General features: G+C 45.9%; 1 protein-coding gene across 5 annotated transcripts in view; it reads right to left on the bottom strand.

The window, feature by feature from the left end:
• The window catches only part of KDM2A (lysine demethylase 2A), a 79,862-nt gene extending 63,672 nt beyond the window's left edge, over positions 1-16,190 (bottom strand). The window contains exons 1-4 of one of the 5 annotated variants that reach the window (XM_074954553.1): positions 16,088-16,149; positions 15,252-15,279; positions 13,263-13,397; positions 11,884-11,988 (exon numbers count right to left, since the gene is read on the bottom strand). In XM_074954553.1, the coding sequence (XP_074810654.1) occupies positions 11,884-11,925 (42 nt within the window). In that variant the 5' untranslated portion in view covers positions 11,926-11,988; positions 13,263-13,397; positions 15,252-15,279; positions 16,088-16,149. Of the gene's footprint in view, positions 1-11,883; positions 11,989-12,443; positions 12,483-13,132; positions 13,151-13,262; positions 13,398-15,251; positions 15,280-16,087 lie in introns of those variants that run through there. The other 4 variants (XM_074954548.1, XM_074954549.1, XM_074954552.1 and 1 more) reach the window with 4 other exon arrangements.
• Between the last annotated feature and the right edge of the window lie 265 nt (positions 16,191-16,455).

The following is a 16,455-nucleotide window of genomic DNA, read 5'->3' as shown; positions in this document are numbered from 1 at the left end:
TTTTACAGCCTCAAGAGCCCAAGTCAGCTGATCTGGGCCAGCTGCAGGTGTTTAATTGCAGTGTAGACATACCCCTTTTGGCTGTCTCTTTACCACCAAAAAAGGGCGTAAGCTACCCTGCTGCAAAATCCTAGTGGGGATAAGACACAGATAGTTTTTATTGTGATACAGCTGGGTGAAGTGTTAGTACTGACCTTGCTTAACTATGTCACAGTAAAACCTGCCTGCATCTTGTCTCCATTAGTATTTTATAGTGGGATAGCTAACATGTTCGTTTTTTAACAGCATAACAACTACCTATTTTGGCAGTGAAGAGACAGCCTGAATTCTGCATCCTTCCCGGTGCACAACTTGTGCAGATGTGTAACAAAGAAAGACACCTCTCCGTAAAACTTCTATTCAGTTTAAAGAACCTGTGTCTGACAGAACTGAGTGAAGGAGGATCAACACCCGTTATTTACTACCATACTGTAACCTGTAGCACATTTCACAACTCCATACTTCAATCCAGTTTGTTTTAGTTAAGCTCCTGGTGTCTCCACCAAGATTCAGAGTCCCTGCACAGAGAGCTCACACTGTTTACTGCAAGTACTGTTTCTACAGCAACAGAGACAAGCAGAGCATAAAGGCACCAACACTGCCCTTATTCAGTTCTCTTTTAGGGAACACCTGCACAAAATTTGAACAGGTATAGTCCTCTCTAAGAGAGACCTTCAGAGCTGAAGGTGAGAGAAATCCAATCAAGTGGACTCAGAATCTTTTTCTGCTGCCTATACACATTACTCCCTCTCTCCTTGATGATCAAGTCACATGCTAGGTTTCATCCAAGTTTCTCAGAACCATCTGAAGTATTGACAAAAGTGCTATGAGCAATGTGTGCTGGTAGCCTGTGGGCTTCTATGGAGCCTCTCCCTTTTCCACCACTGTTTTCAAAGGTTTCCTTGTTCACAGTTGCAGGGGTAGAGCTAAAAGGTAGATCTGGAGTAGACACCAACCTAAAGGAATTTCTATGAGCCTACCTTTATCCTTTCTGTATGCCCTGGATTAAGCCACACCAGAGTAAACCCTCATTTGATTACAGTATGTGAATTGCCTTAATGTAGACATGGCTTAAGTGCTTCCCTCATTGGCTTCCACAAGAGGTGTCAGCCTGAGCAGAGAGTTTAGGTTTCCCACCACAGCAAGGAAGGAAACTGGGAACCTCCATCAACAGAGCAGATACAAACTTGGAAGCATCAAAGCATGCTTATGAGTGAACACATGCCACCCTGCAACTACACCTCTACCATGAATCAGACAGAGCATGTCTAGGGTGAAGGGAGCTCTCAGTTCCTAAAGACAATCTAGATCTTGGTATCTCTGCTGAGATGGAACCCAATTGTGGTGGTAGTTTTAGGTTTCATTTATAGACACACTCATTGTGCGAGTGCCTCATATAGAGGTGTTTAGGACAAATCCATTAGTATTCCCATTTTCCAGATGGTAAGATTGAGGTACAAAGAAATTCAGTAACTTGCCTATAGTCAAACAAGAGGTCTCTGGCAGAAGTTATCAACAGAACTAGATCTCCGGTGTTGCAGACCAGTACCTTAACCAGCCATCTTTCCTCTCAATATAACTATTGCTTCACAAGGAACTGGACTAAGACTGACTCATGTCTCAGACCATTGAACAGTTGTGGGAGGTAACCACTTTCAGACACTACCAAGTTGGGCCATATTGGAACTGAAAGACATGAGAAAAAAGTTCCATATCCCATTTCCAAATACTTGTGCCATTCTCTGAATGCTCCCCCCAAAGGCCGACAACAGTCGACATTTGTTCATTATGTGCATCACCTTTTGACTCCAGCTGATTCTCTTGATCCATTCAAACTCATTCTCCCTCAAACCTATTTAGCATTAGGGTGCCTGTCTCCTATTCCCATCTTCCTTCTCTAAAGTATTGAGAATGGGCAAATAGAGGCTGGAGAAACTCCAGCCAGCAGGGGCAGAAGCAGCCAAAGCAGCGACCTTTGGACTTTCAGAGAACTGTCTACAGTTTTCACTGGACTTTCTCTGTCCTGTGCTGATTGGCTGTTTGCTCCAACCTTTCCACTCCTGCTCCCTCACAGTCTCTTCCCCTCAGCTTCACCTCCACAGTGTCCTCTTATCCTCTTCTCTCCTGCCCTGTCCCCCTCTGCCCTTTTTGTTTTCTTTAGCCCCAGAGTTAGTTTTTTGGGATATCTTTAACCGAGCCTCATATCAACAGAAATGATCCCCCTTCTAGTTAAACCCACCCCCAAAATAATCATGGAAAAAACCTGCCATTTGCTGACATTACATTGCACGCTCTGCTTGCGCGTTATACCCCTTCTCCCATCATCATTTAGATTGTAAGCTCTTCAGTGCAGGGGCCATCTGCTACTTTCTATGCACAATACCTAGCACAATGGGTCCCTACACTGAGTTGCCCATAGGCACTACCATAATAAACATGTTAAATACATTAGCTAGACCAAAGATCTGACCTACTATGGAATTTCTTATACTGCTAGAAGGGAGAACTGGCTAATAGTGCTGTATTAATATACCAGAGACCACAAATAAGAGCAGAGCTCAGTATTGCACATATACAACACTGATTATGGCAGGTGTCTCAGATCCTTAACTTCCTTCTCTTTCACAGTGATGAGTATCTCTGGGCATTTTCATATGATCATAGGATTTAACTACAAATCCAAACAAAACAATGACTGCATAATTCTGAAAGCCAATGAACTGAAAGGTCAACAATGGCCACTGAATTAACTTTCAGAGTTCATACTAGCCATTTAGAGCCCTCCACTAAGCTCATCCTTGTCCTCTCCTTCCCTGGAATCAGCAAATCTGGTCTGTGCATCAGGAGTGTTAACAGCTTTCCCCAATGGCAGGGAGCAATTGCCCCAAATGTTTGCACAGACAATGACCTAATTCAAACTGAGGTAAGAGCTTTTGTTTTTCCTCTAAACACAGTGCCACTGCCCGATCACATGAAGTATCTGTCCCAAAGGACCACCTGCTGAACTGCAGACCCAGAGCTGGGACTAACAAATAAGGATTAGTGAACAATAAAAAGCCAGTGGGGAGGAACAGGTATCCTAAGGAGTTAGTACCACCTCCAGCAGGATAACCCCATAAAACCTGTTCATGCTCATTAAGAGGAAACACTGATGCTACTTGCAAACTTTGTTTAGTATCTGAAAGCGCTCATCTGCGTCTCTTCAGCTCAGTCAGCATTGCAGCTTACAAATCATGTTAAAGGGACAGTCAGTTTTTAAAAACAGCTCTGTTAAATAGTAAAGAGCAAATCAGCCTTTTAAATGTTTGTTTAAAGCATTATCTCCTGCACGTCTCAGCTGAGAGAAAATGAACACAACTGAGTCACATTTTAGTCTTTTTTTCTCTCTTCAGATTCATGTCAAATGCACAAGGCTGCAATGTTTAGGATGCAAATGCTTTTTTAACATACTGTAACTGTTCCACTGACATTTCAGGGCATTCCAAGTAATCATTTCTACTGAAATTAGGTTCCATTAAAAATATGTCCAAAAACTAAGTTTGGGGCTAAATATGAGCAGAGTCTTTACAAGACAAGATAGTTTGCTGCCCACACATTGTTAGTGAAGTGAGCCTGAAACCCATTTTTTGAGGCCAAGGGGAGGAGTGAGTTGGTTGAAGTGATTAGTCTCACAAGTCCTGTCTAGACTAGGAAAGTAAGGTGTGTTTAGCAGCTATGATCACATTACAGCTGAAGAGCATTCAGCCACACAAGGTTTCACCTAGTGTGCTGGAGAACCACTTTAGTTGGTCCTCTTAGGTGATTTAACAAAGTATAGCCTGTCAAGGTAGGTGCTCACATAGCATCTGTTCCCAAACTGGGAGGCAGTCCTAGAATACGAATATGGGGTGAATGTAACCCATCCAGATTCACATGCAAGTATATTTGGCACCTCTCACCCCCCCAAGCATCCACAGCTGCATGCATTTGGCAATCCAAGCCACCTCCCACCCCCACCCTGCCACCCCACACAGCCATAGTTGCAAGCACTTGAATAACTGGGATCAGGACTAGATTCATAGATATTTAGGTCAGAAGGGACCCTTATGATCATCTAGTCTGACCTCCTGCACAGCGCAGGGCACAGAATTTCACCCACCACTCCTGCAAAAAACCTCTCACCTATGTCTGAGCTATTGAAGTCCTCAGATCATGGTTTAAAGACTTCAAGGAGCAGAGAATGTGCTACTACACATGACACTGATCTCTTTTGTAAAGCACTTTGAGATCTAAAGTCAATTGTTAGCTATTACTACTTGGTACAGGCCAATACAAGAGACCCTAAGGCCAACAGAAGCCAGAGAAATCATTCTGATGATCATCCCAGCATCCCCCACTGCTAGGAAGCCAAGGGCTACTTGCTTCCTACCACTGGGGCTTATATTTTGATGCTAGCCTAGGTATGATCAATTTAGAAGCTGCAGATGGCTTAGAGTGGAAGACCCTGCCCACTCTTAATTCCCTATATCTATGATTGCTGTAGAACAGTGGTTCTCAACCAGGGGTCTGGGACCCATTGGGGGGCCACAAGCAGGTTTCAGGGGCTTCCGCCAAGCAGGACCAGTGTAAGCTTTTCTGGGCCCAGGGCAGAAAGCCTAAGTCCCAATGCATGGGACTGAAGCCTGGGGCCCTGATCCCTGCCACCTGAAGCGGAAGCCTGAGCAGCTTAGCTTTGCGGTGCCCCCTGTGGCATGGGGCCCTGGGCAGTTGCCCTGCTTGCTACCCCCTAACGCCAGCTCTGGCTTTTATATGCAGAAAAACAGTTATTGTGGCACAGGTGGGCCGTGGAGTTTTTGTTTGAGGGGCCTCAGAAAGAAAAAGGTTGAGAACCCCTGCTGTAGAGGATGGGGATGTGCCCACTCTTCCATTTCTGTTGCTCCCCCCCCGCATCCCCACCCCCGCTGCAGTGCTTTGGGGTGCACTGATTTTGCCCTTTCCCCTGCTCCTAACTCCCAGCATAGCATTCTGAGTTACAATGGTCTAGCCAGTTTCACTGCTACTAAAAAACAGGAAGTATAAAACATACTATACTTGTATGTTTTACTCTGCTGCAAAGGGCATTTTCCTAGAGAAAAGTCCATCTCTCATCCCTGCCTTGAGTGCTTCCCCAAAACACAGACTATGATCCGTCCTACAGCATAATGGAGGTCAGTGTCAGAAACTGTGGTTGAGCACCTTCCCTTATCCTATGACTCCACACACTGTAAAGCATATCTGAACTAGTGCCTGGGGGGATACTGATTTCAGAGTAGCAGCCGTGTTAGTCTGTATTCGCAAAAAGAAAAGGAGTACTTGTGGCACCTTAGAGACTAACCAATTTATCTGAGCATAAGCTTTCATACTGCGGACATCAAACATGTCTAAGCAGGTTCACACTTCGTATGGAAGAGCTCTCACTTTGTGCTGGTGGGGACAGAGTTTCTCTCATACAGAGCATCTGCAAATTTCACATGTGGATCTAGTCAGAGGTCAGGCCAAGCCAGTACTTAAATGGGAGACCTCCAAGAACACCTAGGGTCAGTGGGAGGAGAGTTGGTGGAAAGCAGTATCGGCGATTCTATAGGAGGCATTTTCTCCTATGACAAAACAGCCATCATGGGAGATGCAGCCTTTCAGATTATAAGCATTACAGTAGGGTCCAGAGGCCCCAATCAGCAATCAAGGCACCCATCGTGTTTGACTATTTACAAACACAAAGAGATAGTCTGAGACAAAGACCCTTTGCCTTGATGACTTGACAACATAAAAGACCCAGTGGCGGGCAGAATTTCCAGTTAAGGTAATGACACTTTATTGCTCTACATTCTAGTCAAACTGCTTTGACTAGATACAATGTTATTGCTCTTTATTTCCTAATTTAAACTTCATTACTGAACAGTTGTGGAACAATTTCAGTGGTGAGTGAAACAATCCCTAATTTCTCTCCCAAGGGTCTTGCAAGTCTTAATTCGTGTGTATATGGATAATGCTTTAAGTTCCACTGAGTAACGAGAGGGTGAGATTTCTTATTCCTGTGATTCAAATATTCACCACCACCACCCACCCCCATGGTGTCCCTAGATTGCTGAAGGGATTAAAAATATGGAGTCTTTCACACATTGGTTCTAATCCACCCCTCTAGTGCCAACTGCATATAGCTCCCACCAATGACTATTTGGCAACTGACAGTATACGAAAGGCAATGCTTGTGTTTCCAGTGGAACATTTTTACGCTATTAAAACTACCCACAATTACCATCCCATGCTCTTACTGACATCAGAGAAGACAAGGATTGAGTAGGCCTTGAACACTGAATTCCCCTTTCACTGCTATAAATCATCAGCCAGAACAGAAATTCTTTTTTATACCAATACTATTTAAAAGTCTGGTTGAATCCACCCTAACAGATTTGGGAAGCTGGGATTATTTTGCTCTTGTGCACTGAAACCAATGATGCTCCACTGACAGGAAAAGAATCTCCAGAACTAACAATACCTTGGCTCCATAACACAAGAGTAAGGGGCAGTAACTTTTCAAACTACAGAGCCATTTCTCTCCAGGATAGACTGTAGAACTCACTATCAGAAGGGACCACAGAGACAAATACAACACTGAGTGGGCACAACATGATAACTAAACACCTTTGTGGCTCTGTGAACTCAGATAGTGATGCAAGGGTGATAAAGTATCATGTTTCAGCCAGTAAGTTGGTCATAGAGGAATCTTCCTCTTGTACAGCACTCTACAAGTAGCCAAGTGCTATATGGAAAGAGTTTTAATTTCCGTCTGAAGCATCAGATACTGGTTGCTGCTGAAGACATGATCCTCGACTAGTTGGACCAGTATTCTGATGCAGTATGACAAATCAGACTCTTCAAAATGGCCAGATGACTAACCGGAAAGCCTTAACTCCTGTATTCACTACAATGTCCATCTGTACATGTCTGCATGAAAACAGAATTAAGTGGTGTCTTTGAGCGTGAAAAGTATTGGATTGACAGCCCCAGGAAAATGAATTTCTCAGTTCATTCTTCATAGGTAGAGCTTCCTACTCACACTACCATTCCTGCCAGCATAGCCCTGCAGGCGCTAAGTGGGAAGTTCAGTCTCCACGGTGGTCAAATGCCTGACCCACAGACTTGACATCCAATTGGTGTCATGCTGCTCACTCAAATACATTCAGGCCTGGTCTACACCTAAAAACTAGAGGGACTTAACTACACCGCTCAGGGTTGTGAAAACTACAGCGCACAGGACGCACAATTTATGTTGACCTACCCCCACCCCTCAGGGCTGTGAAAAATTGTTTGCCCTGTGATGTAGTTAGGTCAACCTACTCACACTATAGACACAGCTAGATTAAAGAAGCGTTCTTCCATCGACCTAGGTACTGATTCCCGGAGACGTGGATTAACTACAGCAACGGAAAAACCCCTTTCATCAATGTAGGAAGCATTTACACTATGGCGCTCCAGCACTGTAACTGTGTCCCTGTAGCAGACATGCTCTTGGACTCCTCAGAATCAAAGCTTGCATTTAGAAGAGTTTCTAGCCTTCTTTGCAGCCATGATAACTATACAGAAAAAACCAGAATGTAAACTGATGAAGTGCAGTCTTCTTGACTCTGCTACAGCCCAACGCATTACCTAGTACATGGGCTCTCAAACTTTATTTTTGCTCGGACCCCCTTTGAAAATATATCAGGCTGTGATGACTGGCCCAAAAAAGGGACTCCCCCTCCCCTCCATACCACGCTACCTTTACTGCTGGGCAGCGCTGCCCTGAGAGCTGGGTGCATGGCCAGCAGCTGCTGCTCTCCGGCCACCCAGCTCTGAAGGGCTCGGACTGTCAGCTCCACACATGGCTCACAGCCAAAGCCCTGGCATGCAGGGGGCTGACACCTCATGAGCCCCTGAAGGGTCGCAACCCCCAGTTTGAGAACCCCTGGGCTAGGAGAATTACTTTTCCAGCCCATTCATCTCAACGAGATATTAAATAGTTAATGCTGGTACTTCAGAGTTAACCCCAACAGATCTTCAACCACTGATCACTTTTAGCAGAGGAGATTAGGAAGGGGGTGGCAGTGAAGTCCAAATAAAGTGGTTGCATGGTAAATTCGAAGTCACTACAGAGAAGAAAGCAGCAGACATTTACAAAACGTTAATAAATTAAACGTCATGACCCCCATGGGACAGATCTCCCTATGAGACAAAGGGTTTGCCAGTGCAGATATACCAGTAGAGCTATACAAGCCACCCCCTCCAGTGGAGAAAGCTCATGCTGGCAAAATAACTCTTTGTTTACATCAGTTAACGCTATCAGAATAAGCCATTTTGGTGGTATAGCTGCATCTACACTAGGGTTTTTACTCACCTAGCTATGTTGGTTGTGGGTGTGATTTTCTGGCAAAACTTTCACTGAGGTTCCTGCTACACTTACTTACCCAAGGCCACAGGAAGACCTACAAAACCAGATAGAGAACCAAGCTATGACTCTGTCCTCTGCTCTAATCCCCAACCATGGTCCTTCTCCTGTGGTCTGAACTTATTTCAACACTGCTGTTTATTCAGCTCATATTGGTGCTAAACCATCAACACTACTACAACTATAGGTAAAAGAACCCAAAGTTCTTGGTAATTTTAAGTTTGATGACTACAGCCATTTTTAACAGGCATGGCTGGCAAACAATGACTTAACTATACAACCTGTAGGAGTTACTTCAGAGTTTCCCACGGAAGCCATAAGGGGCTGGAAGTATGAAGAATTTGTCTTTCACTAAGATGTTTTCTGCACCAGATGTTTAGCCTGAAGATTATATCCACAAAATTTAAGATGCAACCAACACTATCCCCTGCCATACACAGTTCTCAAACTAGAGCTTTATCATTAAGTCAAGATGAAACATGGCCCTACTAACTTCTCCTTCCTCAAATTCTTTAGTGGGAGTAAAACCAATTACCCTACAGATTACAATTACTACCACACCCTTACAAGGTGAGCACTAGTTACAACTCTCCAGCATGCTCTCTGCAGGCTCTTAAGGCACAGAAGTCGCGACTGACTAGATGACAAGGAAAGTGACCTCTCTGGGAAACCTAATCCTAGAGATCAGTGCAGCACTTCACTAGACTTCATGCCAACTGATTTTATTTTGAAGAGTTAAAGAATAAAGATTTAATTGCAGCAGTCAAAAGCCTGAGGGTTAGGGCAAAGAGACCAAGCTGACCATGCAGCTTAGCACAACTTCTCCAAGAAGTGGGAATGAAAAAACACCAGCTTTTCTTCTTTTCTCTTAATGGGAACTCTGTCCCAGACACAGACACCATTAATAAAATCTCAGACTCTCTAAGGGAAGGTCTAAACTTAAAATGCTGCAGTAGTGCAGACGCATTGCTGCAGCTGTGCTGCTGTGGCACTACAGAGAAGATGCTACCAACACCAATGGAAGGGATTCTCCTGTCAGTGTAGGTACTCCACCTGCACAGGAGGTGGGAGCTATGCTGATGGGAGAATTCTCCCATCAATTTAGCATTCTCTATACTGGGAGTTAGGTCAATTTATCTGTCGCTCAGGGGTGAAGGGTTTTCACACCTCTGAGCTATGTAGTTATAGTGACCTACTTTCCTAGTGTAGACCTGGCCTCTGGAGTGCGAATACTAAAATAAGACAGACACACAACCAGTTCAAACTAACTTCAGCGTAAAGCCGATTTCCTTCGGGCTGGTCTACACTCAAAAAGTACATCGGCATAGCTATGTCTTCAGGACTGTAGCTATGCCAACCTAAGCCCAGTGTAGACAGTGCTAAATTGACAGAAGAATTCTTCTGTCGACTCAAGGAGGTGGATAACTAAGTGACAAGAGAAGCACCTCCTGTTGTTGTACAGTGTCTACAATGAAGCTCTATAGTGGTGCTACTGTAGTGTTTTAAATGTTGACAGTCTCAGGTTAAAAAGTATACTCAAATCAGATCTGGGCCAATGTAATGCCACCCCAGTTTAAGCTACACAGCATCCCAACTCCTCCTCTCCCCATCTGCCCCAAATACTAAGAGATGCCTGTTTTGTCACAAGTAACAACTATACCAGTTTCTTATGTCTGAAAGCATATTCTTTGACCTGTGACTTTTCCATTTTTGAAGCTTAAATAGTCATAGAATCATAGAATATTAGGGTTGGAACCTCAGGAGGTCATCTAGTCCAACCCGCTGCTCAAAGCGGGACCAGCACCATCCCAGCCAGGCTGTGTCAAGCCAGGCCTTAAAAACCTCTAAGGATGGAGATTCCACCACCTCCCTAGGGAGCCCATTCCAGTGCTTCACCATGCTCCTAGTGAAATAGTGTTTCCTAATATCCAACCTAGACCTCTCCCACTGCAACCTGAGACCATTGCTCCTTGTTCTGTCATCTGCTACCACTGAGAACAGCCGAGCTCCATCCTCTTTGAAACCCCCCCTTCAGGTAGTTGAAGGCTGCTATCAAATCCCCCCTCACTCTTCTCTTCTGTAGACTAAATAACCCCAGTTCCCTCAGCCTCTCCGCGTAAGTCATGTGCCCCAGTCCCCTAATCATTTTCGTTGCCCTCCACTGGACTCTCTCCAATTTGTCCACATCCCTTCTGTAGTGAAGGGACCAAAACTGGACACAATACTCCAGGTGTGGCCTCACCAGTGCCGAATAGAGGGGAATGATCACTTGCCTCGATCTGCTGGCAATGCTCCTACTTATACAGCCCAATATGCCGTTGGCCTTCTTGGTAACATGGGCACACTGCTGACTCATATCCAGCTTCTCGTCCACTGTTATCCCCAGGTCCTTTTCTGAAGAACTGCTGCTTAGCCAGTCAGCCCCCAGCCTGTAGCGGTGCATGGGATTCTTCCTTCCTAAGTGCAGGACTCTGCACTTGTCCTTGTTGAACTTCATCAGATCTCCTGTGGCCCAATCCTCCAATTTGTCTAGGTCACTCTGGACCCTATCCCTACCCTCCAGCATATCTACCTCTCCCGCAGCTTAGTGTCATCTGTGAACTTGCTGAGGGTACAATTCATCCCATCATCCAGATCATTAATAAAGATGCTGAACAAAACCCGCCCCAGGACTGACCCCTGGGGAATTGATACTGGCTGCCAACTAGACAGAACCATTGATCACTACCCGTTGAGCCCGACAATCTAGCCAGGTTTCTAACCACCTTATAGTCCATTCATCCAATCCATATTTTTTTAACTTGCTGGCAAGAATACTGTGGGAGACCGTATCAAAAGCTTTGCTAAAGTCAAGATATATCCACCACTTTCCCCATATCCACAGAGCCAGTTATCTCATCATACAAGGCAATGAGGTTGGTCAGGCATGACTTGCCCTTGGTGAATCCATGTTGACTGTTCCTGATCACATTCCTCTCCTCCCAGTGCTTCAGAATGGATTCCTTGAGGACCTGCTCCATGATTTTGCTGGGGACTGAAGTGAGGTTGACTGGGCTGTAGTTCCCTGGGTTCTACTTCTTCCCTTTTTAAAATATGGGCACTATATTTGCCTTTTTCCAATCGTCCGGGCCATGTATTGGGCTGGTAACAACCACGGTTATAACGTTCCCCCACAATAAGACACACTTGTATGATGTGAATTGGAGGCATCAAATGATATGATTGACTGCCCACCTAAGTGGTTATATGTTTCAGTGGATAAGCTGGAGATGCTAGTCTCATTGCTACATGGGGTGGTAACGAGCCTGCTCCCACTATAAAGCCAGGGAGTTTTTTGGGGGTTGAAAGGCAAATAAAGAGACTAACAGTGAGAGTTTGATGGGTAAAAAGTGAATACTGACCAATCTTTGGCTGTAACGGATCCTCTCTTCCTCAGGCTCCATCTCTGACTCTTCTGAAGAGAGTGAGAAGGACACTCCGGGGCTACTGTCTTCCTCCTCTTCCTCCTTAGTAACCAAAATGAAATAGTGAAAGATTGCACACAGATATTAGAAACTCTCCTTAAGCCTTCATTTCTTCATTCATGACTGTAACATTGCGCAATACAATGTACAGAGGCCACAGAACAGCAATGGGCTAGCTCCTGAAAAGAGTTACAAAGGGATCTCACTGAACTGGGTGACTGGGCAACAAAATGGGAAGTGAAATTCAATGCGGATAAGTGCAAAGTAATGAATGTTGGAAAACAATCCCAACTATACATGCAAAATGATGGGGTATAAATTAGCTGTTACTACTTTAGAAAGATCTTGGAGTCATCATGGATAGTTCTCTGAAAACACCCACTCAATATGCAGCAGCAATAAAAAAAGTTAACATATTAGGAACTATTACGAAAGAGATATATACTAAAACAGATGATATCATAATGCCACTATATAAATCCATGGTATGCCCACACCTTAAATACTGCACGCAGTTCTGGTCACTGCATCTCAAAAAACTGTATTAGAACTGGAAAAAAGGAAAAAGAAGGGCAACAACAATTATTAGGTGTATGGAACAGCTTCCATAAAAGGAGACATTAAAAAGACTAGCACAGCTCATCTTAGAAAAGAGACAACAAAGTGGGGATATATTCATGGTCTATAAAATCATGGTGTGGAGAAAGCTAATATTTACTCCTTCATAAAACAAAAACTAGGGGTCACCTGATGAAATAGGCAGCAGGTTCAAAACAAAAGGAAGTATTTCTTCTCACAACACACGGTCAACCTGTGGAACTCATTACAAGGGGATGTTGTGAAGGAAAGTAGTATAACTGGGCTCAGAAAAGAATTAGAAAAGTTCATGGAGGCTAGGTCCATCGATGGCTATTAGTCAAGATGGCCAGGGACACAACCCCATACTCCGAGTATCCATAAACCTCCAACTTCCAGAAGCTGGAACTGGATGACAGAGGATGGATCACTTGAAATTTGCTCTGCTCTGTTCATTCCTTCTGAAGCAGCTGGCACTGGCCACTGTCATTTAGAAGGATAAATGGACCACTGGTCTGACCCAGCGTGGCCATTCTTATGTTCTCCTTTCTCCATTAACTCCTTGGGGTTCTAGCTTGGTTCCAGGTGACTAGTAATCTGGAGTCATTACCATTTTCTGGTCTACGTGAAGTGAGTTCGTATTCTCAGTTCAGGGAGATGCCTCCACATTAGAGTCATCAGTAAGCCATTCCACTTTGGGATCAGAACCATGCTGGCTTCAAATGTATACTTAAACATACAGTGGCAGCAGGGTTGTAGCACGGTTTTCTTAGAGAATCAGATGTGTCTCTCCGAGAAGCATGTCTCCTAAATCATGCTGTAGACTCCTCCTCTTGATAGTTTGTAATGTGGTTCTCTGCAGCTCCCCCACTACCCTTCAACAACAACAAATCCACATGGATGTTTGTCAGGGAAAATGCGCAGAAACTCTTCTAACAGTAGTTCAACATACTTGCAGGTAGCATGACTAGAGTGACCAGATGTCCTGATTTTATAGGGAGAGTCCCAATTTTGGAGGCTTTTTCTTATATAGGCACCTATTACCCCCTACCCACTGTCCCGATTTTTTACACTTGCTATCTGGTCACCCTAAGTGTGACCAGTGGGGACAGATTCGACAGCTCAGAATTTGCCCCACTGTAGCGCTATTATCACATGGAGGTGCTCTGATATAATATTGTTTGATCTTTTTTATGTGGACAAGATAATGCTATATTATAACTAAGTTAAAGAGCCCAATCTTTATGGCCTTGTCTTTCCTAGGCTGTTTGGGGAAATCTCCCATGGTTGGTAGCAATAGGAGTGATAGCATAAAAAGAGCTCAAGCAGCAACTGGTGTTTTCACCATCAAGTCATATCTACCCATTATGAGCAAGATCAGACAACACAATGGTTAAAGTGCCAGTGCCCTGTTTATATTAACACTTCCGCCACTGCTACCACCAGTGACTTAAAGTTTATTATAGAGCAGGAGTTCTCAAACTTCCTTGCACCACGACCCCCTTCTGACAACAAAAATTACTACATGACACCAGAAGAGAGGACCAAAGCCTAAGCCCGCCCAAGCCCCACCACCCAGGATGGGCCAAAGCCCGAGCTCCACCAGCCCGGGCAGTGGGGCCAAAGCTGAAGCCCAGGGGGCCTGTAACCTGAGCCCTGCTACCCAGGGCAGAAGCCCTCGGACCTTCACTTCAGCCCTGGGCAATGGGGCTCAAACTCTGGCTTCGGCCCAACAAGCCTAAGGCAGCATTGGCGACCCCATTAAAATGGGGTTGCAACCCACTTTGGGGTCCCAACCCACAGTTTGAGAACCGCTGTTATGGACAGTTTACATGGCTTGAGCGTGGTCTAACAACAGTCAAACAGTTTTTTCTTATGTGCACAGACAAGCTATGGTATAATAACGAGGGCACTAGTACATCATAACAGTGCCACAACACATGGTAAATTACATAGTGTAGTTGTGGTATAACAGGCCCCCAACCCCAGCAGTCTCATCAGAGAAGGCCAATTCAGATATTGGCCTACAGAATTAACTCTCCACCCCTCATCCTTAGAAGTGATCTTAGGCCTGAGCAGAGAGGCAGCTGGTTGGGACAGTGAAAGGAGATAGCATGGCTACTGCCGTGGTTTGGCTGTGTTGGGAACACATTCAGGATGTCAATCTCTGCGGAACTGTCAATCCAGCATCCTTCAGTAACACAGAACTCACTTTAAATTGCACATCTTATTAAAACAGAAGTTTCACAGATATCAGATGACTTGTCAATAACAAGAAGTCTTAACCTACTCTCCCTCTTCAGGAGTCAGGGAAAAACGCCTTACAAAGTTTTGTATTTAAGAGTAGTAAAAGACAAGACGGAAAGAAATCCCATCAACTCTTTCTCCCTGCCTCAGGGATAAAACCAACCTCTTCCCCACCCCCACCCAGTGCCCTGCTCTCTTTCTTCAAAAATGTTTTTTAAAACCATGAAACAAATGAGAACAGTGCAATAAAGAGATTAAACAATCCCCACATACAAATCCCAGCTCATCTCTGAGGAGAAAGGCAAAGAAGAGATATGCCAGTGACTGGCTGCTCCTAAGAAGCCAGAATAAAATGCGTGGTTCACTGAGTTACATAAAGTTAGAGGGGTCGAGGAGGGGGGAGACCCTGGGCACTGGAGAGGTCACTAGACTCATCACTGTTGGCAAAAACAGGGGGATATGAAGAAAATCAAGTCTCTCACCAGGTCTCTTCTTCTCCTTTGTCCTTTTCTAGGGATGAAAAAAGATTCAGAAAAATAAAGAGAGGAGAAATTAAATCCCACGCATGGCTGTCTTCATCTTGGGTGCTCAGAGGATCCTAGTATCCAGAAGGGATGGCAAGTCCCAGGAAAACAGCTCTGCTCGTAGAAGGGGGTCAGGACGGTCTCGGGGTGCCTGCAACACTCACCCTTCTCAGCATGGCTGGGAGCAGCCACACAGACATCCCCCCGTAAATAAACCCTCACACACCCAGTGAACAGACTCTCAGCCAGTTACAGGCAATGCCCCTAAGGGGAAAGTCACCCCACCCCCAAATCAACTCACCCCAGCCCCCCCACCTCCAAAATCACCCCACCTCAAATCTCCACCCACCCCCTAACTCACCCCAGCCCACGGCCCCAAACCCCCTGCCCCAGCCCCAGTCACCCCACCTCCAATCTCCACCCAAGCCACCCTCTAACTCACCCCACACCCATCTCAAATCTCCTGCCCCACCCCCTCAATCACTCCACCTCAAATCTCCCCCTCTAAACTCACCCCAAGGGAGTTCGCACTTGGGGTGCCCTAGGGCTATGAGGGAGTCACTCTGGGGGGTGTCCCTCCCCTAACTCGCCCCCAATCCCATCTCCCTACTCCCTAAGTCGCCCCCCAGCCGCCGCCTCCCCCCCCCCGACCCGGCACCCCAAGGCCAAGAGTCCCCAGCCCCCCGCTCTCACCCCAGCGCCCCACTGCCCTGCCCGGCTCTGTCTCAGCGCCAGCGGGCTCGGCACCCCGCTGCCATCCCCACCCCCCGCCCAGACTCGCTTCCCCTCCTCACACAGGAGCAGCCGCCGCCATTTTGAACCCGTCAGACTCTCACATACACACACACACAGGATCGGCCCGGCTGCCACACTGCGCCTGCGCGGCCGCGACCTCCTCCCAAGCGGCTTCCTCCCTCCCGTTCCAAGCAGGCTCCACTGGCCACGCACGCGCAGCGACCTCCCTCCCCCGCCACCCAGAGAGCGACGGGCATTCCCATGTGGCGCACGCGCACGAACCTCACGTCCTCTTGTCGAGAACGCCAGCGCAGGCGCTTTGGCTCAACCTCGCAACCACCCTTTAGCGCATGCGCAAAAGACACGCCACGAGTCCAAGTCCGGTCTGCTCAAATAAATTGGTTAGTCTCTAAGGTGACACAAGTAC

This window comes from Natator depressus, chromosome 6 (assembly GCF_965152275.1).
Source record: "Natator depressus isolate rNatDep1 chromosome 6, rNatDep2.hap1, whole genome shotgun sequence".
Lineage (NCBI taxonomy): Eukaryota > Metazoa > Chordata > Testudines > Cheloniidae > Natator > Natator depressus.
Note: the sequence above shows the minus strand (reverse complement) of the source record. Positions and strands in the feature narration are given on the sequence as shown.